Consider the following 26,312-nt stretch of genomic DNA (forward strand, 5'->3'; position numbering starts at 1 on the left):
ATGTACCTTTAAGAAATGAGTGTTTATCAAATAGCTGCAGTGATGTCAGTGTGTGGGTGGAGCTGGGCTGTCTGGCTTTTACTTTCGTTTTGAGCTGGAATTTGCAGTGTGTTTAGTTTCAGAGTTGGAGAGCTGCATGTGAATCAAGCAGATGTGTGTATTGATCTTTCTCTCTACAAGCTAAAAAATGTCTTCGGCTCACTGATGATTGCAAAGTAATACCTGTTTCTGTAGAGAATTTAAACCTGCTGTCTTTATTTAAAAAGGGGTTAACTTATGGATGTTGTTTGGGAAGTTATTAAGGGTTATCTATAGGTATTGGATCTGTGTAGTTACGTGCGTTGGTAGTTGATAAATGGTTTACTGTGCGTTTATAAAATGTTAACTGGATTCATAGAATAAACATTGTTTTGTTTAAAAATACTTTTAGTTCTCTGCTGCATCACACCTGTAAAGTGGACCCTTGTGCTACCCATAACCAAAGTCTATTAAAGTTGTGGGTCAGGTGAACTCCATGATATACTTTGGGGTTCTCTAAACCCTGGCCCATAATAAACCACACCGAGAGGCAATTTAGCTTGGCCAATCCATCTAACCAGAACTTCTTTGGACCGTGGGAGGAAACCGGTGCACCCAAAGGAAACCCACGCAGACACGGGGAGAACGACAGTCACAGAAAAATACTGTGCGGAAAAGGCCCTTTGGCCCATCGAGTCTGCACCGCTGCATGAAAGGTACTTGATCTGCCAATTCTAATCACCTTGAACTTGTGTCCCCTCGTAACCAACTCTTCAACTAAGGGGAACAGTTATTCCCTACCACCCTGACCATGACCCTCAGAATCGTGTACACCTCAATCAGGTCACCCCTCAGTCTTCTCTGCTCCAGTGAAAACAACCCAAGCCTATCCAAACTCTCTTCATAACTTAAATGTTCCAACCCAGGCAACATCCTGGTGAATCTCCTCTGCACCCCCTCCAGTACAATCACATCCTTCCTATAATGTGGTGACCAGACCCAGTGCTCCAGCTGTGGCCTCTCCAATGCTCTATATAACACGGACATGACTCCCTTGCTTTTGTAATCTATTCTACGCCACACACCCGAGGTCAGAATCGAAGCTGGGTCTCTGGCGCTGTGAGACAGCAGTGTTAATCACTGAGCCACCCATATCAACTAATATCAACACACCAACTATCTCACTGGCCACTTCTTTTCGGACCCTAGGATGAGGTCCTGGGGGCTGGTTTAGCTCAGTGGGCCAGACAGCTGGTTTGTGATGCAGAACAAGGCCAATTCCCGTACCAGCTAAGAATTCTGAATTCTCCCTCTGCGTACCCGAACAAGCACCTGAATGTGGCGACTAGGGGCTTTTCACAGTAACTTCATTGCGGTGTTAATGTAAGCCTATTTGTGACAATAAAAAGGTTCATCAGGGCCTTGGAATCTGTCAACCTGCAGCTCCAACAATTTACTCAGTACCACTTTCCCAGTGATTGTAATTTGCCAGAGTGCCTGGCTCCCTTCTATAGAGTACCCAATTCATTTTTTTCAATTAAGGGGCAATTTAGTGTGGCCAATCTACCTAGCCTGCACATTTTTGGGTTGTGGGGGCGAAACCCAAGCAAAACACGGGGAGAATGTGCACACAGACAGTGACCAGAGCCTGGATCGAACCTGGGACCTCGGCGCCGTGAGGCAGCAGTGCTAACCCACTGCGCCACTGTGCTGCCCTCGCTCCCTTCTATTAACTCTTCAAAAACTTCAACAACCGTCATTAGAAATCACTGACCCGTTACAAATCCTTTACTTTTTATTCATTCATGGGATGTCGGGGTCTCGGGCAATGCCAACATTTGTTGCCCATCACTAGTTGTCCTTGAGAAGAGCTGCCTTCTTGAACCGCTGCAGTCCATGTGGTGTAGGTACACCCACAGTGCTGGTAGGGAGGGAGTTCCAGGGTTTTGAACCAGCGAGAGTGAAGGGATGGTCGATACATTCCCACACCAGGATAGCATGTGACTTGGAGGGGAATATCCAGGTGGTGGCGTTCCCATGCAACAGTATCCTGTCCTTCCAGGTGCTGGAGGCCCCAGGTTTGGAAGGCGCTGTCGAAGGAGCCTTGGTGGGCCCCTGCGGTGCATCTTGGAGATAAGAACATAAGAACTAGGAGCAGGAGTAGGCCATCTACTGGTTGGAATTTAGAAGGATGCAGGGGGATCTTATAGAAACATATAAAATTATGAAGGGAATAGATAGGATAGATGCGGACAGGTTGTTTCCACTGGTGGGTGAAAGCAGAACTAGGGAACGTAGCCTCAAAATAAGGGGAAGTAGATTTAGGACTGAGCTTAGGAGGAACTTCTTCACCCAAAGGGTTGTGAATCTATGGAATTCCTTGCCCAGTGAAGCAGTTGAGGCTCCTTCATTAAATGTTTCTAAGATAAAGATAGATAGTTTTTTGTAGAATAAAAGGATTAAGGGTGTTTGGGCCGGAAAGTGGAGCTGAGTCCACAAAAGATCAGCCATGATCTCATTGAATGGCGGAGCAGGCTCGAGGGGCCAGATCATAGAATTTACAGTGAAGGAGGCCATTCAGCCCATCGAGTCTGCACCGGCTCTTGGAAAGAGCACCGGCTCTTGGAAAGAGCACCCTACCCAAGCGCACACCTCCACCCTATCCCCATTACCCAGTAACCTCACCCAACACTAAGGGCAATTTTTGGACACTAGGGGCAATTTAGCATTGCCAATCCACCTAACCTGCACATCTTCAGATTGTGGGAAGAAACCGGAGCACCCAATGGAAATCCACGCACACGCAGAGAGAACGTGCAGACTCCGCACAGACAGTGACCCAAGCCGGGAATCGAACCTGGGACCGTGGAGCTGTGAAGCAATTGTGCTATCCACTATGCTACCGTGCTGCCCTAAATGGCAGATGGCCTACTCCTGCTCCTAGTTCTTATGCTCAAGGACCTCATCTGTCATAGCCTCATTTCCATCAGTCACTGGCATGTTTTTTGGGTCTTCCACTGTGAAGACCGACCCAAAAAACTTGTTCAGTTCCTCAGCCATTTCCTCATCTCCCATTATTAAATCTCCCTTCTCATCCTCTAAAGGACCAATATTTACCTTAGTCACTCTTTTTTGGTTTATATATTTGTAGAAACTTTTACTATCTGTTTTTATATTCTGAGCAAGTTTACTCTCATAATCTATCTTACTCTTTATAGCATTTTTAGTAGCTTTCTGTTTCCCCCTAAAGATTTCCCAGTCCTCTAGTTTCCCACTAATCTTTGCCACTTTGTATGCTTTTTCCTTCAATTTGATACTCTCCCTTATTTCCTCAGATATCCACAATCGATTTTCCCTTTTTCTACCGTCTTTCCTTTTTGTTGGTATAAACCTTTGCTGAGCACTGTGAAAAATCGCTTGGAAGGTTCTCCACTGTTCCTCAACTGTTTCACCATAAAGTCTTTGCTTCCAGTCTACCATAGCTAGCTCTTCTGAAATCTCCCATTGTAATCTCCTTTGTTTAAGCACAAAACACTAGCGTTTGATTTTACCTTTTCACCCTCCGTCTGTATTTTAAATTCCACCATATTGTGATCGCTCCTTCCAAGAGGATCCCTAACTATGAGATCATTAATCAATCCTGTCTCATTACACAGGACCAGATCTAGGGCCGCTTGTTCCCTCGTAGGTTCCATTACATACTGTTCTAGGAAACTATCTCAGATACATTCTATAAACTCCTCCTCAAGGTTGCCTTGACCGACCTGGTTAAACCAATCAACATGTAGATTAAAATCCCCCATGAAATGAAAATCGCTTATTGTCACGAGTAGGCTTCAATTAAGCTACTGTGAAAAGCCCCTAGTCGCCACATTCCTGCGCCTGTCCGGGGAGGCTGGTACGGAAATCGAACCGTGCTGCTGGCCTGCTTTAAAAGACAGCGATTTAGCCGAGTGAGCTAAACCAACCCATGATAACTGCTGTACTATTTCTACATGCATCAGTTATTTCTTTGTTTATTGCTTGCCCCACCATAATGTTACTATTTGGTGGCCGATAGACTACTCCTATCAGTGACTTTTTCGCCTTACTATTCCTGATTTCCACCCAACTGGATTCAACCTTATCCTCCATAGCACCGATGTCATCCCTTACTATTGCCCGGATGTCATCGTTAAATAACAGAGCTACACCACCTCCCTTACCATCTACTATGTCCTTCTGAATAGTTTGATACACTCGGATATTTAACTCCCAGTCGTGACCATCCTTTAACCATGTTTCAGTAATGGCCACTAACTCATAGTCATTCACGATGATTTGCGCCATCAACTCATTTACCTTATTCCGAATACTATGACATTTGAGATGGTATACACGGCTGCTATTGTACATTGGTGGTGGAGGGACTGAATATCGAAAGTGGTAGATGGGGTGCAGTCAAGCAAGCTGCTTTGCCCTGGGTGACGTCAAACTCCATGAGTTTTAAGGCTGTAGCATTAAAGAATATTCCGTTATACCCTGTAGATGGTACAAACTTTGCCAGGGAGACATAGATGAGTTACTTGCTGCAGAATTCCCAGCCTCTGACCTGCTCAGCATCTTTATGGCTGGCCAAGTTAGGATTTTGGTCATTTGTAAACCCCCCACCCCCAGGATGTTGAGAGTGGGGGAGTTTAGTAATAGTGATGCCGTTGAAAATCAAGGGGAAGATGGTCAGATTCCCTCTTGTTGGAGATGATAATTTCCTGGCACATGAGTGCAGTTAGCCCAGCACAGAATGTATTCCAAGCAATCCAATTTTTCCACAGTGAGCCTCAAATAGCCCAAAGGTCTTGATGTCTTTTAGACACAGTCCCTGAATTACTTTGTTTTTGCCTGTGGCAGCGATTGCCCTTCTGGCTCATATGGAGTGTGTGCTCCAACCCACCCTGCTGAAGGTGAGGCATCAATATAGCCTCCACGAACCAGGCAAGGGATGCCACTGATTCTATGTCACTGTCCCTCGCTCCACCTTCCCGCAATTTGCCCAGGCTGAAATTCCTCATGTTGTGACCCAGGAGAGTGCTATCAGCTCTTCAACTGTGGAGTGCATCACATTTCAGCCCGACCCCCACTTTTATGCAGTTGCGCACATGCACACATTTTCCAGTTGGGGGACACTGGATTGTGCTCAGGAACACAAGTGGCAGCGCAGGAACATAGGAATGCACAGGCTGGAAACAACCATTTTGGTCCATGCGGCCAACCCCAGATGTCACCAACACAAGTCCATCAATTGGCGCCCTAGCCGTGTCCCTGGCCAACTCCCTCGAATAAAGGTGCTTTCTGCCTTGATCACCTCCCAGGACAGCAGAATTCAAATGTCCTCTGACCTCTATGCAAAACGCATCTACCAGAGGCGCCTAGTCACCTTTGCCCCTGCTAACATGTGCAGTTGGCTAGAGTATTCTGACCAACAATGCCCAGGCATTCTTTGCCTGTTCCATATCCTGTGGGCTACCGGTTTGCAGCTCTGTTGTTTCTTAGTGAAAGACACTGATGTTTGAAGCTGTGACTGATCCCGGCCTGTTCCAAACACTGGCCCGAGCATAACTGGTCCAGTCGGAGAGAATCAGTTATGGTTTACATGACAAAAGGATATCAAAACAATAGCGTGTAACTTATTGAAGCTGAAAGGACATGTAGCAATGTGCCCCCTTGCCCCACCCCACCAAAACCATACTTCCTGCACCTCTCGCTGTGAGTACCTCGTGAAGAAAGGAGGATTTGAGTTGCCATCGACAAGAAAACAGGGAAAGGTATAAATTAGCTCTTGTTCCAAGATGTTCCAGGAGGTAATGGGAAACCGAATCACAGTAAAGAAACAAGCATTAAATGTTACAACTTGAATAAGATTAGAACATGAGAAGTGTGTCCATTACCAAGAAGGCATTAGCTGGACATTTAGAAAATCTGAAAGCCAAAAGACAAAGTCAAAATGATTTTATGAATGGGAGATCAATTTATCAGAATTCTTTGAGGAAATACCAAGCAATGCGGATAAAGGGGAACCTATAGATGTGATGTACTTGAATTTCCAAAAAACATTCAACAAGGCGCCACATCAAAAGTTCCTGCATAAAATAAGAGCTAATGGTGTCGAAGATAACATATTGGCATGGGTAGAGGATTAGTTAGCTAACAGGAAGCAGCGAGTAAAGATACACGGCCAATTTCAGGTTGACAAGCTATGGCCACAAGTGCCGCAGCAATCAGTGCTGGGACCTCAACTGTTCACAATCTATATCCATGACTGAGAAACATAAAAAATAGGAAGAGGCCATTTGGCCCTTTGAGCCTGCTCCGCTATTATCAAGACTGATCATCCAACTCTAATCCCATCTCCCCCCCCCATATCCTTTGATCCCCTTCACCTCAAATGCTATATCTAACTGCTTCTTGAGAACATACAATGTTTTGGCCTCAACTACTTCCTGTGGTAACAAATTCCACAGGCTCACCACTCTCTGGGTTAAGAAATGTCTCTTAATTGTTGTCCTGAATGGTTTACCCCCTATCCTCAGACTGTGTCCCCTGGTTCTGGACACCCTCAAATTCAGGAACATCCTTCTTGCATCTACCCTGCTAGGGTTTTCTAAGTTTCTACTAATAAAATTCCCTCATTGTTTTAAACTCCAGCTAATATAATCTTAATCGACTCAATCTGTCCTGATAAACCAATCCCACAATCCCAGGAATCAGTCTGGTAATCCTTTGCTGCACTCCCTCTATAGCAGTCATTTTCAAACTCCGGGTCACAACCCGCAGGTGGGTCGTGGACGGGTGTCGTGAGGGCCGCGGGGCCATCAGTCACGGCGTTCCCTATTGCTGACAGAAGTGCCCAACGGAATGCCGACTATCCCGCTACTGCGTGCCCCCTCAGCAGTGCACAGGCCCGGAGCCCAGTGAGGCAGACCACTTCCTCCTGACGTCAGCGTGCTGACTCAAGAGCCGATTAGCTTTAAAAATCGATGGGATCTTCTCTCCAGAAGCGGCGGCAGAGTGCAGGTCACGTGCTCTGAGCGCAAGAGAGATTCCTCCATTTTGTAACGACCGGCAATGCTCGTGAGAGCTCCAGGGCCTCTGATGAACAACCCATCCAGAAGAAGGGGAGTCTAGAACCAGGGACACGGTTTAAAATTAGGGGCATCCCATTTAAGACTGAGATAAGGAGAATTTATTTCTCTCAGAGCGGTTAGCCGATGGAACCTTTATCCCCCAGCAAGCATTGGAGGCTGATTCATTGAACAACTTTAGGGTTGGAGTTAGATTTTTCATCAGCATTACAGTTAAGGGTTTTTCTTTGTATTAGTTCGGGGATATGGGCATCGATGGCTGGGTCAGCATTTATTGCTCATCCCTAATTTCCCTTGAACTGAGTGTCTTGCTAGGCCATTTCAGAGGGCATTGAAGAATCAGCCACATTGCTGTGGGTCTGGAGTCACCATGTAGGTCAGACCGGGTAAGGACAGCTAATTTCCTTCCCTAAAGGACATTAGTGAAGGATTATGTGGAGGATACTGGAGCTGAAGCCACAATCAGATCAGCCATGATCCTATCGAATGGCGGAGCAAGCTCGAGGGGCCGAGTGGCCAACTTCTGCTCATAGTTCTTCAGTTCTTGTATGTACAGAGAGTCAAAGGACATTTTTACAATGTGAGAACAGTTCGTTCACCAGACCTGTTCCAATGACTCGTTCAGACTTGGATACACAGACAAATCGATCCTGTGGTACTAAAGCTCTCCCTTTCTTTCCACTGCAAGGCTTCTACACACGGGGTGGCAGAGCTACCTGCAGGACACTCCCAAAGCCACTCTGCAGCATCTGGCAGGAATACAACAGCAACCACCGCAGTTCTCTCCTTTCCTACACCACAAAGCTAGGGAACCGTTTAGGCTTCTGTGGTAACTTGACCACAAAAGGTAGCCGAAAAGATGTGGTGAAAGTAAATCATCTTTCATATATAAAGGGCAGCACGGTGGCCTAGTGGTTAGCACAACCGCCTCACGGCGCTGAGGTCCCAGGTTCGATCCCGGCTCTGGGTCACTGTCCGTGTGGAGTTTGCACGTTCTCCCCGTGTCTGCGTGGGTTTCGCCCCCACAACCCAAAAATGTGCAAAGTAGGTGGATTGGCCACGCTAAATTGGCCCTTAATTGGAAAAAATAATTGGCTAATCTAAATTTATTTAAAAAAAAAAAATCTTTCATATATAAAAGTAACAAAATGGACTCAAAAACGGGAGTTAGTCATCAAAATGATAGTAACAGAATAGAATTAGAACTAATGGAAGTTAAAAACGAATGTACAGAGGTAACAACATCTAAAGATGCCTCAGCACTTCCTAATGATATGAGTAATGGATTTAAATAATAACTCGATAACAGCTTCATAAGGCATCTCTCACACAGCTGGGGACCACAAATAGCAACCTGCAGCTGAGCATTCTGCAATCTTCGCGCCCCCCAATGGTTAACTTTACAAGTGCGAACATGGGCCTCTGGAATACACGGACGGAAATTCTCTAACGGTAATGGGAAAACTACACCAGCCCGAAGGTGGATTACTCACAATCCATTCATTTCAAATTATTTGGTGGAAATAATCTTCTGGCGCGCAATAGCATTGAACAAGTGGAAACATTGTCTGCTCCAGGATGCTCGGTTGATTGTTCTACACCCCAAAGCAAAAAGACAGGAATCGAGCCCATTCTCGCTGCAGATATAACTGAGTAAAGCTTTCAAACTCAGTACCCAGTTTGATTAAAAAAAGACAACCCTCTTCCTCACCTTTTGAGTCTTGGTGGATTGGAGGGAGGGATTTCCGACCTTTACCGCCCTTCAAGCTGGACCGTCGCCACGATTGCGACTGCAGGCTTTTCTTGGCCTGCTTGTTGGGAGAAGGCGCCTTACTGACCTCGGGCTCTTTGGAGGGGTTGGCAGGGGACATCTTGGTGTGGCAGCTTGGATTTGCATGGTCGTGCTCTTGAGGGGTCAGACTGACGTCGGCGCACCGACCAGGGTTTAGCCTGGCACTGCGCCGGGTCAGGGGGCTGCTGCTTGGTGGCGTCTCCTCCTGCTTGGCGACATGTTCTAGAAAAAAAAAATTAAAGGATGGAGAAAACATTCAGCAACAATCAAAAGAGGAGATCTTCCGCCATGTGGGTTGCACCTGACAGAACGAAAGTTACTTCGTAAAGAGGCAGAAGTGTCAGCTTCCTTGCTCGTCTCTTCCACAGTGTAGCAGATGGTAAAGAATTAAAGGCATCAAGATGACCACTCGAGCTGGTGACTGCATTTGGGATTAGTGTGAACTAAATGTGTCATGTCATCAGTGTGCATTACTGGACTCTGCTTCTCCATTCAATATGCACTGTTCTTGCTCCAGAACCACTGTTAACTTCCAACTTCACAGTGACGATGATTGAAGTATTGACCATTAACTATGACTTAAGGCTAACAACAGTGGATTAGCTTCCCTATCTGCACAAGGAGTGGCTACTGTGCGATGCTAACACCCATGAAGCAGACGGAGATTCCATAATATGCATTTTTTGCCAACTGCTCATACAGTTTGCCCATGTCACCTGGTGACGGAAACACGGTTCTGGACAGTTGCGCATTTACAAAGCAGCGTTTGCCCCCTCAGCAAAGCTCTTCACAGCGAGACACTACTTCCAAAGTGTGATCACTGTTGTTAGGTCGGAACTGAACAATACTAACAGCTTGCCAGCAGTAATACAAGAAAACGTTAGGAAAGGACAAGTGCTGTCTAAAAGGGTGAGGTGAAATTAGCAAATACAGAGTGTCAGTTAAGTGAGGAAGGAAAAGGGTTAAAACTCCACTCCCTACTGAAGATGCACCGTGGCTGCAACTAGAGGGAAAGAACCACCAGCCGGAAGGCTCCTGATGGCGATGCGAGTGAAGCAGTCGACTAAAGTTCTGCATCAAACATTACACGTAGCCAACGCTACAAGGGGATCAAGCAAATGGCAGTGAAGACAGACACTATTACGGTCGTTTTACAGCAAGCCCAACTACAAGGAGACGGAATAGATTTTACAAAACGGACAGCGCGCACACAGAACATTCCACCAGTTAGATTGCCCCAGCGTTTATGCAGCACATGAGCAGAAAGTTAGTCAAACCACGTGAGCAGGAGGCAGAGGAATGGAAGCCGGCAACAGCACAAAGCGCGACCCTCATCGCAGCGTGATTCTCTTGTTGGTTGCAGTTATACACTTTAGTCAATGCGAACTGCAGAGAGGCTTTCAATTGTGCACGTGGCAGGCTACTGAACACTAAAAGCATTAACAACTTAAAAACAGTTTAAGATTGATCCTCGGCGTTTTCTCTGCCAGGCATACCTCACAGGATGAAGACATGTAGCATAGAAAGGAGGGAAAGCAAGGTTCTTCTACACTGATTTGTCTGAAGATTTGGGCCTTTTCTCTTTTAAAAAAAAAAACCCATTCGTAGACAGGTCAGTTATTATCGATGATGAAGCAATAGCAGCAAAGCAGTGTGACCTCGCCGGATAGAAACGTTACCTTGCTTCCTCGCAGCTCTGTTTTTGCTGTTTCCTCACAATATCTAGCTTTAGCGAGCAATGAGTTAACTAATACTGCTGGATCTCTTTCAGCTTGCCTTGTGCAAGGTTGAGTACACACGAGTCCTATTTTTTTACTTTGCTAGTACTTTACATTTGCCCTCATTGAGCTTTGCTCGCTAATAATGAGCCTCAGTACAATCCTTCCACCGGAAAGCTGTGTGTCACCCTGTACTTTGTCCAACATCACCTTCTCTCTACAAGCTCTGCACATTTTCCCCTTGCCTCCCATTTTGATTTTCCCTTTGAACCTCCTCAGGAACACTGACTTTTTACAGCACGTGGATAGGAGCGGTACCTGTCTCGCATGTCTCCATAGGACGTTTGTGAATGATATTACTGTGTGCGCAGCAAATGGATTCTTACCGGGGTTCCCAGGCTTCTTCTGTTTGATGCATTTCCTTTTAGATGAGGAACTCTGCTGGGAGAAGAAAATGCTTTATTACAAAGAACAAAGAAAATTACAGCACAGGAACAGGCCCTTCGGCCCTCCCAGCCTGCGCCGATCCAGATCCTTTATCTAAATCTGTCCCCTATTTTCCAAGGATCTACTTCTCTCTGTTCCCCACCCGTTCATATATCTGTCTAGATGCCTCTTAAATGATGCTATCGTGCCCACCTCTACCACCTCCGCTGGTAAAGCGTTCCAGGCATCCACCACCCTCTGCGTAAAAAACTTCCCACGCACATCTCTCTTAAAATTTTCTCCCTCTCACCTTGAAATTGTGACCCCTAGTAATTGACACCCCCACTCTTGGGAAAAGCCTGTTGCTGTCCACCCTGACCATACCTCTCATAATTTTGTAGACCTCAATCAGGTCCCCCCTCAACCTCCGTCTTTCCAACGAAAACAATCCTAATCTGCTCAACCTTTCTTCATAGCTAGCACCCTCCATACCAGGCAACATCCTGGTGAGCCTCCTCTGCACATCCTTCTGATAATGTGGCGACCAGAACTGCACGCAGTATTCCAAATGTGGCCTAACCAAAGTCCTATACAACTGTAACATGATCTGCCGACTCTTGTACTCAATACCCCGTCCGATGAAGGCAAGCATGCTGTATGCCTTCTTGACCACTCTATCAACCTGCGCTGCCACCTTCAGGGTACAATGGACCTGAACTCCCAGATCTCTCTGTACTTCAATTTTCCCCAGGACTCTTCCATTGACCATATAGTCTGTTCTTGAATTAGATCTTCCAAAATGCATCACCTCACATTTTCCCGGATTGAACTCCATCTGCCATTTCTCTGCCCAACTCTCCAATCTATCTATATTTTGCTGCATTCTCTGACAGTCCCCCTCACTATCTGCAACTCCACCAATCTTAGTATCATCTGCAAACTTGCTAATCAGACCACCTATACCTTCCTCCAGATCATTTATGTATAATCACAAACAACAGTGGTCCGAGCACGGATCCCTGTGGAACACCACTAGTCACCCTTCTCCATTTTGAGACACTCCCTTCCACCACTACTCTTTGTCTCCTGTTGCCCAGCCAGTTCTTTATCCATCTAGCTAGTACACCCTGAACCCCATACGACTTCACTTTTTCCATCAACCTGCCATGGGAAACTTTATCAAACGCCTTACTGAAGTCCATGTATATGACATCTACAGCCCTTCCCTCATCAATTAACTTCGTCACTTCCTCAAAGAATTCTATTAGGTTTGTAAGACATGACCTTCCCTGCACAAAACCATGCTGCCTATCACTGATAAGTCTATTTTCTTCCAAATGTAAATAGATCCTATCCCTCAGTATCTTCTCCAACAGTTTGCCTACCACTGACGTCAAGCTCACAGGTCTATAATTCCCTGGATTATCCCTGCTACCCTTCTTAAACAAAGGGACAACATTAGCAATTCTCCAGTCCTCTGGGACCTCACCCGTGCTCAAGGATGCTGCAAAGATATCTGTTAAGGCCCCAGCTATTTCGACTCTCGCTTCCCTCAGTAACCTGGGATAGATCCCATCCAGTCCTGGGGACTTGTCCACCTTAATGTCTTTTAGAATACCCAAAATGTCCCCCTTCCATATGACGACTTGACCTAGAGTATTTACACATTCATCCCTAGCCTCAACATCCGTCATTTCCCTCTACTTGGTGAATACCGATGCAAAGTACTCATTAGGAATCACACCCATTTCCTCTGACTCAACGCATAAATTCCCTCTTTTGTCTTTGTTACCCTCTTGCTCCTTATATATGAATAAAAGGCTTTGGGATTTTCCTTAACCCTGTTAGCCAAAGATATTTCATGACCCCTTTTAGCCCTCTTTGTTGCGCGTTTGAGATTCGTCCTACTTTCCCGATATTATGTATGCTTCCTTTTTCATCTCCTGGATGCTCCTTACAAACTCCATCTACGCCTCCAACATTACACAAGTCCCATTCAATGTTGGGGAAGTTAAAATCTCACATCACAACCACCCTATTGCTCCTACATTTTTCTATAATCTATATATATATATAATCTATAATCTATATATAATTCTATAATAACTTCTATAATTATATTCTATAATTTTCACAGGGACATGTCTGTCCTGCGCTGTAATCAACCTTTCCTTAAAAGACTCTCACATTTCAAATGTGGATTTACCCTTAAACAGCTGCTCCCATTCCACATTCCCTAGCTCCTGCCGAATTTTGTTATACTCTGCCTTTCCCCAATTTAGCACTCTTCCTTTCGGACCACTCTTGTCCTTGCCCATGAGTATTCTAAAACTTACGGAATTGTGATCGCTATTCCCAAAGTAATCACCAACTGAAACATCAACCACCTGGCCGGGATCATTCCCCATACCAGGTCCAGTATGGCCCCCTCCCGAGTTGGACTATTTACATACTGCTCTAAAAAACTCTCATGGATGCTCCTTACAAACTCTGCTCCATCTACACATCCAACACTACACAAATCCCATTCAATGTTGAGGAAGTTAAAATCTCCCATCACAACCACCCTATTGTTCCGACATTTTTCTATAATCTGTCTGCATATTTGTACCTCTACTACATGCTCACTTTTGGGAGGCCTGTAGTAAAGTCCCAACAATGTTACTGCACCCTTCCTACTTCTTAGCTGCACCCATATTGCCTCAGTGCTCAAATCCTCCATCATGCCCTCCTTAATCACAGCTGGTATATCATCTGACGAGTAATGCAACTCCTCCCCCCCTTCTACCTCCCTCTCTATCCCTCCTGAAGCATCTATACCCTGGGATTTTTAGTTGCCAGTCTTGCCCTTCCCTCAACCAAGTCTCAGTAATACCAATAACATCATATTCCCAGGTACTAATCCAAGCCCTAAGTTCATCTGCCTTACCTGCTACACTTCTCGCATTAAAACAAATGCACCTCAGACCACCTGTCCCTTTGCGTTCATCATCTCTTACCTGTCTACTCTTCCTCTTAGTCACATTGAGTTTATTATCTAGTACCTTACTGGCTTTAGTTGCTGCCTCTTTACTGACCTCTAACTTCCTAATCTGGTTCCCATCCCCCTGCCACATTAGTTTAAAGCCTCCCCAACAGTGTTAGCAAAAGCACCCCCGGGACATTGGTTCCAGTCCTGCCCAGGTGTAGACCATCCGGTTTGTAATGGTCCCACCGCCCCCAGAACCGGTTCCAATGTCCCAAAAATCCGAGCCCCTCCCTCCTGCACCATCTCTCAAGCCACGTATTTATTCTGACTATTCTTGAATTTCTACTCTGGCTGTCTTGTGGCACTGGTAGCAATCCTGAGATGACTACCTTTAAGGTCCTACTTTTTAACTTATCTCCTAACTCCCTAAATTCTGATTGTAGGACCTCATCCCGTTTTGTAACTATATCGTTGGTGCCTATATGCAATCACAACTGGCTGTTCACCCTCCCCCTTCAGTATGTCCTGCAGCCCATCTAAGACATCCCTGACCAGTGCACCCGGGAGGCAACATACCATTCGGGAGTCTCGATTGCGACCACAGAAACGCCTGTCTACTCCCCTTACGATTGAATCCTCTATGACTATAGCCCTGCCAGTCTTTTTCCCGCCCTTCTGTGCAGCTGAGCCAGCCACGGTGCCATAAGCCTGGCTACTACTGCCTTCCTCTGGTGAGTCATCTCCCCCAACAGTATCCAAAACGGTATACCTGTTTTAGAGGGAGATGACCGCAGGGGACACCTGCACTGCCTTCCTACTCTTTCTCTGCCTTTTGGTCACCCATTCCCTGTCTCCCTCACCAATCCTAATCTGCGGTGTGACCAACTCACTGAACGTGCTATCCACGACCTCCTCAGCATCGCGGATGCTCCAAAGTGAGTCCATCCGCAGCTCCAGAGCCGCCATGCGGTCGAACAGGAGCTGCAGCTGGACACACTTCCCGCACATGAAGGAGTCAGGAGCATCGGCCGCGTCCCTGAACTCCCACATTGAGCACGAGGAGCATAACACGGGTCTGGGATCTCCTGCCATTTTTACCCTTTACCTTAACTGACTACAAATATAATATCAAATAATTAATAAGTGAAAGGAATATTGCGTGTTATTTTAGTGCTTATTGCAGTTTGTTCAGAATGAAAATCGCCCTGCTGTTCGACAAAATCGCATCACTATTTGTAGGAACTACTTGTGCTGCCATCTTATCTACTTCGATCTTTTGAATCAAATTTTTTAAAAGGTTATAATGGGGGGAATCAAAGATGGATTGTCAAGTTTGAAGAGTGAGTACGGTGCCTCAAAACCGGCAAACCAAAGTCTGAACCAGGTTTCGGAGGAATAAAATGAGAATTTGAATCCAATCATTAAAGACACATGAAATTAAGCAAATAAGTGTCCTTTTATTAAAATTTGAAAAAAAGTACATCAATTGTGGAAAAATAAGGCTTGAAAAGAAACTGAGGTACGGCTAACTTACAGGCTGTGGCTGATTCAAACATGGGTGAAGCTACCAGAGAACTGCAGCTTCCTGCGTTTGTAAAAAAGCGACCCATCAGCTACTTCAAACAATTTCAAGCGCGGTGCACGGAGTAGATCTCACTGGCCAGTAGTCACACCGAGAACCCACCGGCCTGGTTCATCTCTGTCATGGGTTAACTAAAACGTAACTTAAGAAATTAACCAAGAACGTTCTTGGGAAACCCCATAGCGCAGCGAGTAAAACATTTCTTTCCCTCCCCCCCCCCCCCCCCCCCCCCCCACAAGAGTGTCTATGGCCAATAAAACTGAGGGAGCACCAAGCGAGTCACTGTATGCCAGTCCTGAGGACACTTCCCAAACTCCGAGGCTGGGTTGGGCAGTTCTATGCAGGCTGGACGGACTGGAGCAAGCCAGGTCAGGTGGGGTCAAGGGTGCTTGGAACCACTCTGGGTGCAGGAAAAGGCTGGCGTGCGAATCCGGCGTGTAGCACTTAGGTAAATTATTTTGGATGTTATTTTACTCGTTCGATAACAATTCAAACTGATGAACAGCAGCATCCGGTTTTCAGACTGTCGGATTTGAGACACTGCATAATGTGCGGTATAGCATAATGAAGTGGTTTGTTGAAACATTGTGTGGCTGAAGCTGAATTTTGAAACTGGATTGTGTAGGGCAGAATGGAGAGAAGGGTGTCAAAGGTGAACCAAATCAGTGTGTATGATTTTTATAACATACACATCTTACTTACTCCCCAGCAGGCATCTCAGAAGGGGATCTTCCCTCTAGCCTCGGGACAAAGAAGCCGGTCTTAGCATCGACAGCACCAAGTATTAAACCCGGAATTGTCCTACTCTCAAACCTCAGCTACTGATTGGGTAAACTTGCCGAGTGACGGGAGGAGGCCCTTTTTATCGCTCCCTGATCTTTCCATGCCATTCACTGCAGAGGGTGCCCAGGTAATCCTTCTTGTTTATAACCCTGACCCAAAGCAAAGGGTGGAGAAATGTTGTCATTGCTTAACTCATAAAGATTTTTTTTTTAAAAAGAACACATTACTGACCTGACTTAGCAACGATGCATGTTGATTGGAACTCCGGAGTCTGGAACAAAACAGTTCAGAATAAGTCAGAGAGAGAGAGAACGGAACTTCAGCAAATATGTTGCCAGCAAATTAAAATCAGTGAACATTTCCCAAAAGCAAGTTTGATACACTCCACAATCCCGCCCCCAGGCTGATCACTTTGAGAAAGAGAACTTGAATTTATATAGCGCCATTTCCAACCTCGCGATTCCTAAAGTGCTTCCCAGCCAATGAATTGCATTTAAAGTGCAGTCACGGTTGGAATGCAGATGCATTTCTTCTCATTTCAGACTGAAATTGTTCAAGTCCCACTCCAGATATTTTGAGACTATCGCCCAGTCATGGGAAATAACCTCCGAGCATTGACCCCCCTTTAGGATTTTATGTTACAAAGTCATCGCCTCTCATTTTTCCAACCATGGGACGATCTGCTTGGTTGACTTAATCGCGCCTCATAGGACCACACCCTCGCCCCAGGAGTCAGTCTTGCAAACCTTTGTTGCACGAAACACATTGAAGCGAAAAGTGGATAAACAGAATTGAGTGAACATAGAAAATAGAAGCAGGAAGAGGCCATTTGGCCCGTCGAACCTGTTCCCCCATTCATTATGATCACGGCTGCTCGTCCAACTCAATAGCTTAATCCCACTTTCCCCCCCCCCCCCCCCCCCCCCATAACCTTTCATCCCCTTCGTCCTAGGTGCTATATCTTTTATTTTATTTTAAATTTAGAGTACTCAATTAATTTTTTCCAATTATGGGGCAATTTAGCGCGGCCAATCCACCTCCCTGCACATCTTTGGGTTGTGGGGGCGAAACCCACGCAGACAAGGGGAGAATGTTCAAACTCCATACGGACAGTGACCCAGAGACGGGATCGAACTGGCACCACGGCGTCATGAGGCAGCAGTGCTAGACACTGCGCCGCTGTGCTGCCCGTAAGTACTATATCTAACTGCTTCTTGAAAACATTCTTCCGAACTCCAGCGAATACAATCCTAACTGACTCAATCTTTCCTCGTGCGTCGGTCCCACCATCCCAGGAGTCGAGCTGAATAGCGGTCCTGGTTAATGGCACGCATCGTCTTCCTCAAAACAGATATTGGCTTCAAAAATCTTTGCTCACCCCTTCCCAGGACTAAATGGTTTAATTTCTCCAGATACACTACAACCCAGCCGGGAAGTGTCGTGATCCAGTTCGTTTCCTCATAACGGTTCTGCCGATACAATTAATTTATCACCTCCTATCGCTTTCTCAATTCCCCAAGAATCAGTTCTTCACCCTTTAGGACATATCTAAAAATATTTCAGCATGATTGGAAATGTAATAAATAATTAACTGGACTACTCTGTACTTTTTTGTAATTCATATCGATTTGGTATGAAAATCTCACCATTACCAAACTCAATTTGCTGTGTTTTTTCTTTCAAAAAGCAGTCGTCATCTGCTCACAACAGTCTCTACAGGTTGGAGACCAACTATGGGTGATCGATTTGCAAAACATCTCCAGTCTGCAAACAGAAGCCTAAGCTTCCAGTCACCTGTCATTTTACTTTGCCACATTGCTCTCACTCTGACCTTTCTGTCCTCGGCCTACATAGAACAGTACAGCACAGAACAGGCCCTTCGGCCCTCGATGTTGTGCCGAGCAATGATCACCCTACTTAAACCCACGTAACCCGTATACCCGTAACCCAACAATCCCCCCATTAACCTTACACTACGGGCAATTTAGCATGGCCAATCCACCTAACCCGCACATCTTTGGACTGTGGGAGGAAACCGGAGCACCCGGAGGAAACCCACGCACACACGGGGAGGACGTGCAGACTCCACACAGACAGTGACCCAGCCGGGAATCGAACCTGGGACCCTGGAGCTGTGAAGCATTTATGCTAACCACCATGCTACCGTGAGGCCCCCACCACTGTGATGTTCCAATGACTCCAATTTTACATCAGTTTCATATGCCTTTTTCTTCCTTATTTTCTCAATAACCTTTGTCATCCAGGGTACTCTAGCCGAGGGTACTCTGCCTTTACTCTCATGGGTACGAACCTAGCTTGCACCCTATTCATCTCTCGTTTGAAAGTCTCCCATTTTTCATCCACTGTTTTATCCACCAAAATGTGTTTCCAATCAACCTGTCCCGGTTCAACTCCCTCAGTACTGCACTGGAGTGTCAACCTACACGTTGCATTCAATTCCCTGGAATGGGGGACCCGAGGCATCAACGAATGGTCGGCATAAGATAGATGGCACAGAAACATGCTATTCAGCTGAACCACTCCATGTTAGTATTTATGCTTACTCAAGGTGACCAAATTTTACAAAGAAAATAAGGAACATTTCAAGTGTGGGATTGGCAGAGAAGTGATTGAGCGGTCAATGATCATGAGGGGGGGGGGGGGGGGGGGTGGTGGTGTCAGTGATGAGAGGGGGGGTTTGTTTAAAGCAACCAAAACTCAATTTGTCCCATGGGGTCACAATATTACTCCGGTGACTCGCCATTTCAATTCAGCATCCTGCTCTCACGCCCACGTCTCTGTCCTCGGTGCTGCCGCGAAACCCCAATGATGCTCCCTGACGCAAAGTGAAGAAGAACTCATCTTCCAATTGCATTACAGCCATCTGGACTCAACATGGAACTTGGCGGGTTTAGACCGTGAACTTTTCCCCTCCATCGTGACTTCCCCCCGTTCGTTTTGTTAGTCTGCACCCCTGGCTTGTTCAACAATCACCGATCCAGACATTCCCCATTCACCTTTGCTACTATTAAAACGCCTCAGTCCCTCACAATACCATTCACAGTTTGATGTCCATCACTCCCCCCCCCCAGCCCTCTTCAAGTTAACAGAAGAGGCCACACGGACAGGGCTAAACAGCTGGCTTTTAAAGCAGACCAAGGCAGGCCAGCAGCACGGTTCAATTCCCGTACCAGCCTCCCCAAACAGGCGCGGTAATGTGGCGACTAGGGGCTTTTCACAGTAACTTCATTTGAAGCCTACTTGTGACAATAAGCGATTTTCATTTTATTAACTCTGTATCTCAGGGCAGCACGGTGGGTTAGCCCTGCTGCCTCCACAGCGCTGAGGACCCGGGTTCCATCCCGGCCCTGGGTCACTGTCTGTGTGGGGTTTGCACATTCTCCCCGTGTTTGCGTGGGTCTCACCCCCACAACCCAAAGATGTACAGGGTAGCTGGATTGGCCACACTAAATTGCCCCTTAATTGGAAAAAATTAATTGGGTACTCTAAATTTATTTTTAAAATTCTGTTTCTCTCTCTCTCTCCGCTGATGCTGCCCGACCCGCTGAGTTTGTCCGGCCTTTTCTGTGTTTATAGAAAGCCGCTGACCGTTTCTTCACCGATCCGTCCTCCATTTTCTGCCGCCGTCCTGCTCAAAGGCGCGCGAGGGATCATGGGCGAGCCCCGCCCCCTCGCGCGCGAGGGATCATGGACGAGCCCCGCGTCAGCCGCAAGGTCACTGGAGTGAGCCGGCATGGCTCACGTGCGGGGGGGGCTGCCACTGCGCCTGCCTGGCATGGGAACGCCCCCTCGCAACTTTCCCTCGGGCCTCGCCCGCTGGGCCCCGCCCCCTCTCCAGCTGGGTCCCGCCCCCGCTTCTGCATCCGCCCCCGCCCCCACCACGCCCCTCGCCCCGCCTTCTCCACTCCGCCCCGCCCTCCCGCCCCCAAATCCCTCCCTTCGCCCCGCCCCCCCGACCAACCGCCAGTAACGGCCGCTCTCCGGCCGAGGTGGTGACTGGATTTCCGGAAAGAGCCGAACAAACCCGAACGGCAGCTCGGCCAAAGTTGGGAGCGCGGCGGAGAGGCGGAATCGTCGCCGAGGTGGTGGAGGAGGAGGAGAGCTTTCCAGGTAAGATACACCGGCGGTGCCGAGGGGGGTATGTGGAGATTTGGGGGGGGGGGATTCAGCCAGGGTGGGGACTCACCGTGTGTGTGTGAAGGGGGGAGTCCCTCCCTCCCTTACCTGCGGACAGGCAGCGCCCAGGTGAGTCAGGCAGCGCCCAGGTGAGTCAGGCAGCGCCCAGGTGAGTCAGGCAGCTTGGAGCTGACACCTGAGTGAACAGGTAAAGGTCAGTGCGGCCCCTCCGGCTCCCAGCAAACCCTCAGCATCGCAAACACTCTCATAACAACCTTAATAAGTCAGGCAACCGTCCTGATTCACTCCCCAAATTATTCAGTATTTTGTTTAGTGACATTTCGAGCCTTTTTTTTAAATCCCCCTCTTGTCTCTCCTCACCTCCAAGTTTTCCTCTATTGCATCTTTCTCTCTGTTTTTCTTTTCAAAATAAATTTTAGAGCACTCAATTCATTTTTTTCCACCTTAAGGGGCAAGTTAGCGTGGCCAATCCACCTACCCCGCACATCTTTTTTGGTTGTGAGGGTAACAGACCCTCACAGACATGGGGAGAATGTGCAAACTCCACATGGACAGTGACCCAGAGCCGGGATCGAACCCAGGTCCTCAGTGCCGTGCTAACCACTGTGCCACTATGCCGCCCTTCTTTCTCTCTTTGATGCTACGCGCTCATTTCCTCTCTTCCTCCAGCATTATGAGGGGAGTGGCTGACGAAGCTTTCAGTCCCCTCTGCTTCATTCACAGAGTGCAAGGACCAGGAGGTTACGTTGAACTTGTGTGTAAGACATTAGTTCAGCCTCAGCTGGGGTACGGGCGCCGTGTTTTAGGAAGGATGTGGAGGCAGTGAGAGAGAGAATGCAGAAAATAATCACTCTGAAGGTTCCAGAGAATGAGGAGCTTCAGTTACGAAGGTAGTCCTATCTTCTCCAATCTGCTTTCCTCGGCATAAAGAAGGCTTGAGAGGAGATTTGGAGGTGTTCAGAATCGCGAGGTGTCTGGACAGAGTGGTAGGGAGAAACTGTTGCTACTAGTGAAAGGATTGTGGACAGATTAAAAATAATAGCTAGAATAAGCAAAAAAACACTTCAAACATAAGAACTAGGAGCAGGAGTAGACAGTTTAGTCCCTCAAGCCCGCAATACAATCATGGCTGATCTCTGGCTCAACGTTCCTAGCTGTTCTCCATAATCCTTCAACCCATTACTAATTAATAATCTGTCTATCTCAAATTTAATCAATGTCCCAGCACCCACCGCACTTTGTCAGTACCTTTTATCATCTTGTAGACCTCAACTAGGTCTCTTAAAACCGAGAGAGTATAGGCCTAAACTGCTCAATCTCTCTTCATAAGGCAAACCCCTCATCTCTGGAATCAATCTAGTGAACCTCCTCTGAATTGCCTTTGATGTGCTACTATGTACCTCCTTTTTCACGCAGCGAGTTAAAACCTGAATGCACTGCCTATGTGTGGCGGAGGCAGGTTCAATCTAAAAAGGAAAAATGTGCTAAGGTTATGGGAAGAAGGTGCAAGAATGGCACTGAAGGGAATTGGAGAGCCAGTGCAGACATGCTGGGTGGGACAAATGGCCTCCTGTACTACAACAATCCTATTATTTTCGGCATTTCCTCATTCGTCTCTCTGTCTGTATTGTATGCAAAACATCCTTCTAAACGTCCACATCTCAAATGCATTCAGCTAGTTGATAATTTGCTTTGTTTGTTTTGTCCATATTTGAAAGGCATCTAACAGGTGACCAAATGTAGCACCTCTGCATTCTTTTCCTAAGATTCAGGTTCAGTTTCTTTGACGTTAACGCCTCCTTTGTTCTGAAAAAGCTGCCTTGACTATCTCAAATCTACTTTGGATATCTTTTGGGGGTGGGTTACTTGAAAGAAAATTGGCAATCAGGGCCACCCCACAATGATCCTATCTGCTAAACTGACAGTGGGTAGTAATGAAAGAAAGCTCTTGTTTTAAACTCCTGCATTGTTCGGGAATTGTTCCAGGAAGTACCTGGACGAATTTAGAAATTGTTCCTGACAACGGATGATATGCAAAGTAATAAATAGCTGACGTGTTATGTACTAAGCATGTGCAAATATTGGCGGAGGGGGAGGGGTTGGAAATTAAATGGCAAATGTGTTAATTTGTTAGAGCAGGCAAAAAAGATTGTAAAAATTATGAATTGAAGTTAGCTGAGGAGGCTGGGAACACAGAGGTCAGAAACCACGGGCGAAATTCTCCGCCCCCCCACGACGGGTGGGAGAATAGCGGGAGGGCCTTCCTGACATTTTTGCCGCCCTCCCGCTATTCTCCCCCCCCCCCCCCCCCCCCCCCCCGGCCGAAGACCCGACCCGAATCGCTGCCGCCGTTTTTTTACGGCCGGCAGCGATTCTCAGCTGTTAGATGGGCCGAAGTCCCAGCCCTTTCCGCCGTTTTTACGAACGGCAAACACACCTGGTCTTGCCGTTCGTAAAAACGGCGTCACAAACTCGCTATTAATAACCATGGCACCGATTGGCACGGCCGTACCACGTACGGTGCCATGGGCCCGCGATCGGTGGGCACCGATCGCGGGCAGCGGGCCCGATGTCCGCGCACTACTTGTCCTTCCGCCGCCCCGCAGTATCCATTCGCGGGGCGGCTGAGGGGCAACCCGGCCCGCGCATGCGCGAGTTTCGCGCAAAAACGCGGTGACGTCACCCGCGCATGCGCGGGTTGGAGTCTTCCAAACTGCGCATGCGCGGCTGACGTCATATGACGCGTCAGCCGGCGCTAACTCCGGCAAGCGGGCTTAACGATTTTCGTTAAGCCCGTGATGCCGGAGCTTACGGCGTCGGGCTGCTAGCCCCGACCGGGGACCCGAATCGGTCCCCCGTCGGGAAGGGGCGCGCTACCGTAAAACCCGCCCGGGTTTTACGGCAGCTTTACGATTTCTCCCGTTTTGGGAGAATCTCGCCCCACATGTTTTGGGCAAACTGAAACTCCCGATTACAATCAGATTGCAATTCATGTTTGTATCTGGAAAGAAAGGAGTAAACAAGCAAACTACAGGGCATTGCTTGATGAGAACTTATTATCTCAAACAGATTGAAGCAAATAACAGATACGTTTAAAGGATAGCTAGATTGGGGACAAAGGAATAGAAAGTTATGCTGATAGGCTGAGAGAAAATAGGTTTGACAGCAGCTTATGTGGAGCATAACCAGCAGCATAAACCATTTGGGCAAAATGGCCTTTTTGGGTTATAAAAACCTATATTGCCACAAGCAGTATGCAATGAAGTTACTGTGAAAAGCCCATAGTCGCCACACCCCGGCGCCTGTTCGTGTACACAGAGGGAGAATTCACAATGTCCAATTCACCTAACAGCACGTCTTTCAGGACTTGTGGGAGGAAACCGGAGCACCCGGAGGAAACCCACGCAGACACGGGGAGAACGTGCAGACTCAACACAGACAGTGACCCAAGTCGGGAATCGAACCTGGGACCCCAGAGCTGAAATCAGAAGCACAACGGGACTTGGGAGTCCTTGTTCACAATTTTCTTAAGGTTAACGCGCAGGTTCATTCGGCAGTTTGGAAGGCAAATGCAATGTTAGCATTCACGTGTTGAGAGGGCTAGAAGACCAGGGATGTACATCTGAGGCTATATAGGCTCTGGTCAGACCCCATTTGGAATGTTATGAGCAGTTTTGGACCCCGTATCTAAGGAAAGATGTGCTGGCCTTGGAAATGGTCTAGAGGAGGTTCACAAGAATGATCCCTGGAATTAAGAACTTGTCGTATGAGGAACGGTTGAGGACTCTGGGTCTGTACTCGTTAAGAGTTTAGAAAGGAGGGGAGGGATCTTATTGAGACTTTTGGGATACTGCGAGACCTGGATAGAGTGGACATGGAGAGAATGTTTCTACTTGTAAGAAAAACTAGAAGCAGAAGAGACAATCTCAGACTAAAGGGACGATCCTTTAAAACAGACATGAGGAGGAATTTCTTCAGCCAGAGGGTGGTGAATCTTTGCCGCAGAAGGCTGTGGAGGCCAAGTCACTGAGTGTCTTCAAGACAGAGATAGATAGGTTCTTGATTAATAAGGGGATCAGGGGTTATGGGGAGAAGGCAGGGGAATGGGAATGAGAAACATATCAGCCGTGATTGAATGGTGGAGCAGACTCGATGGGCCGAGTGGCCTAATTCTGCTCCTATGTCTTATGGTCTAAGTGTCATATGGATTCGAAATGATATCTCTGTTTTTCCCTCCACAGCTGCTGCCAGACCGTCTTTGAGTTTTTCCAGCATTTTCTGATTTTATTTCAGATTTCCATCATCCGCAGGGTTTTGCTTTTTTTATTATGAAGCTATGGTTTGGCGTGCTGGCTTAAATTTTGTGATGCATCTAATAATCTTTATTATTGTCACAAGTAAGCTTGCATTAACGCTGCAAGGAAGGTACTGTGGAAATCTGAAGATAGATTAATTTTGGGTCAAAAAGAAGTGAGCCTGATTCAGGAAGGTGTGGCTTTGACAGTTCACATTCAACTTCACTGACAGCGAACTGAAATTCTGGTAATTGGGCGTCAGACAATTTGAGAGGTGATGTAATCCAGCTCTCCGATGTTGAGTGACAAAGCGAATATAGATATGATGTTTGTAAAATGGTTCAACCTCGAGTCAGCCTGCGGATTGAGTCATTCTTTCCACTCCTGCAAGTCATTTGGTGGATGTGCGGGGAAAGAAATTTCACTTTGTTCAGTGTTAATTCAATCCTTTGTCAGGAGCTGCATAATCTTATGGTTTAAAGACTAGATTGAAGGCAGACTAACAGAGTATCACATGAAACTCTGTGTTGTTAGTCAGTAGAAACATTATACAAACAAATAAACCCGGGTTTGGTAGCATTGGCTGCATGTTTGGGTTTTGTAGATTTTCTTATAGTTCAATTCATGACAGATTTATTCATAATCCTCTGCTCCGACTTTTGAGTTGGGGGCAAGGTTGGAAACAGTCCATGGAAAGATTGAACAGCCTTTTCCTTTTCCATGCGTATGTTTTTATCCTTTTTTTTAAAGAAAAGATTCTGGCGATGAATTAGAACTGGCTATGTGGAACGACTGGAGATGGCAAGTGAGAGGATTCTTTACAGAAGTGTACCTCATATGATCTAACTGAGATAAGAGGTTAATCGAAGGCATTAATTAAAATTTTGCCAAGATTCCGGAACATGTCTGATGAAGAAAGGTTGAGGGAGCTAGGGCTTTTCTCACTGGAGCGAAGAAGGCAGAGAAGTGACTTCGAGGTGAACAAGGTGATGAGAGGCATGGATAGAGTGGATAGCCAGGGACTTTTTCCAGGGTGGAAATGGCTGTCAAGAGGGGACATCATTTTAAGGTGATTGGAGGAAGGTACAGGGGAGATGTCAGAGGTAGATCCTTGGCACAGAGAGTGGTGAGTGTGTGGAATACACTGCCAGCAAAGGTGGTGGAGTCAGATTCATTAGGGACACTTAAGCAACTCAGACAGACACATGGACAGCTGTAAATTGAAGGGGTGTAGGTTAGGTTGATCTTAGATTAGGTTAAATGGTCAGCACAACATCGTGGACTGAAGGGCCTGTACTGTGCTGTATTGTTCTATGTTCTAAGTGGTCTTGGGTTAAAATGGTTAAAAGGAAGATTCAGGACAGCTGTCATCACAGAAAGAATGATCGGCACAATGTTTTCATGAGGGACTATTGGTGGTTAAAATTTTAGATATTTATTCAAGAGATGAGATT

At 46.8% G+C, this 26,312-nt stretch overlaps 2 protein-coding genes across 3 annotated transcripts in view; one reads left to right on the forward strand and one right to left on the reverse strand.

Moving 5' to 3' along the window:
• LOC119957107 (kinetochore-associated protein DSN1 homolog) overlaps positions 1–20,110 on the reverse strand; it is a 48,974-nt gene extending 28,864 nt beyond the window's left edge. The window contains exons 1-4 of one of the 2 annotated variants that reach the window (XM_038784803.1): positions 20,015–20,110; positions 16,637–16,676; positions 11,033–11,084; positions 8,848–9,150 (exon numbers count right to left, since the gene is read on the reverse strand). In XM_038784803.1, coding sequence (XP_038640731.1) covers positions 8,848–9,150; positions 11,033–11,084; positions 16,637–16,676; positions 20,015–20,040 — 421 coding nt within the window. In that variant the 5' untranslated portion in view covers positions 20,041–20,110. The remainder of the gene's footprint in view (positions 1–8,847; positions 9,151–11,032; positions 11,085–16,636; positions 16,677–20,014) is intronic. The other variant, XM_038784804.1, reaches the window with a different exon arrangement.
• A 272-nt stretch (positions 20,111–20,382) lies between these two features.
• Positions 20,383–26,312, forward strand: part of mvb12a (multivesicular body subunit 12A) — a 42,427-nt gene continuing 36,497 nt past the window's right edge. Inside the window, exon 1 of the mRNA XM_038784736.1 lies at positions 20,383–20,536. The gene's annotated coding sequence lies outside the window, so the exon portion shown is untranslated. The remainder of the gene's footprint in view (positions 20,537–26,312) is intronic.

This window comes from Scyliorhinus canicula, chromosome 25 (assembly GCF_902713615.1).
Source record: "Scyliorhinus canicula chromosome 25, sScyCan1.1, whole genome shotgun sequence".
NCBI lineage: Eukaryota > Metazoa > Chordata > Chondrichthyes > Carcharhiniformes > Scyliorhinidae > Scyliorhinus > Scyliorhinus canicula.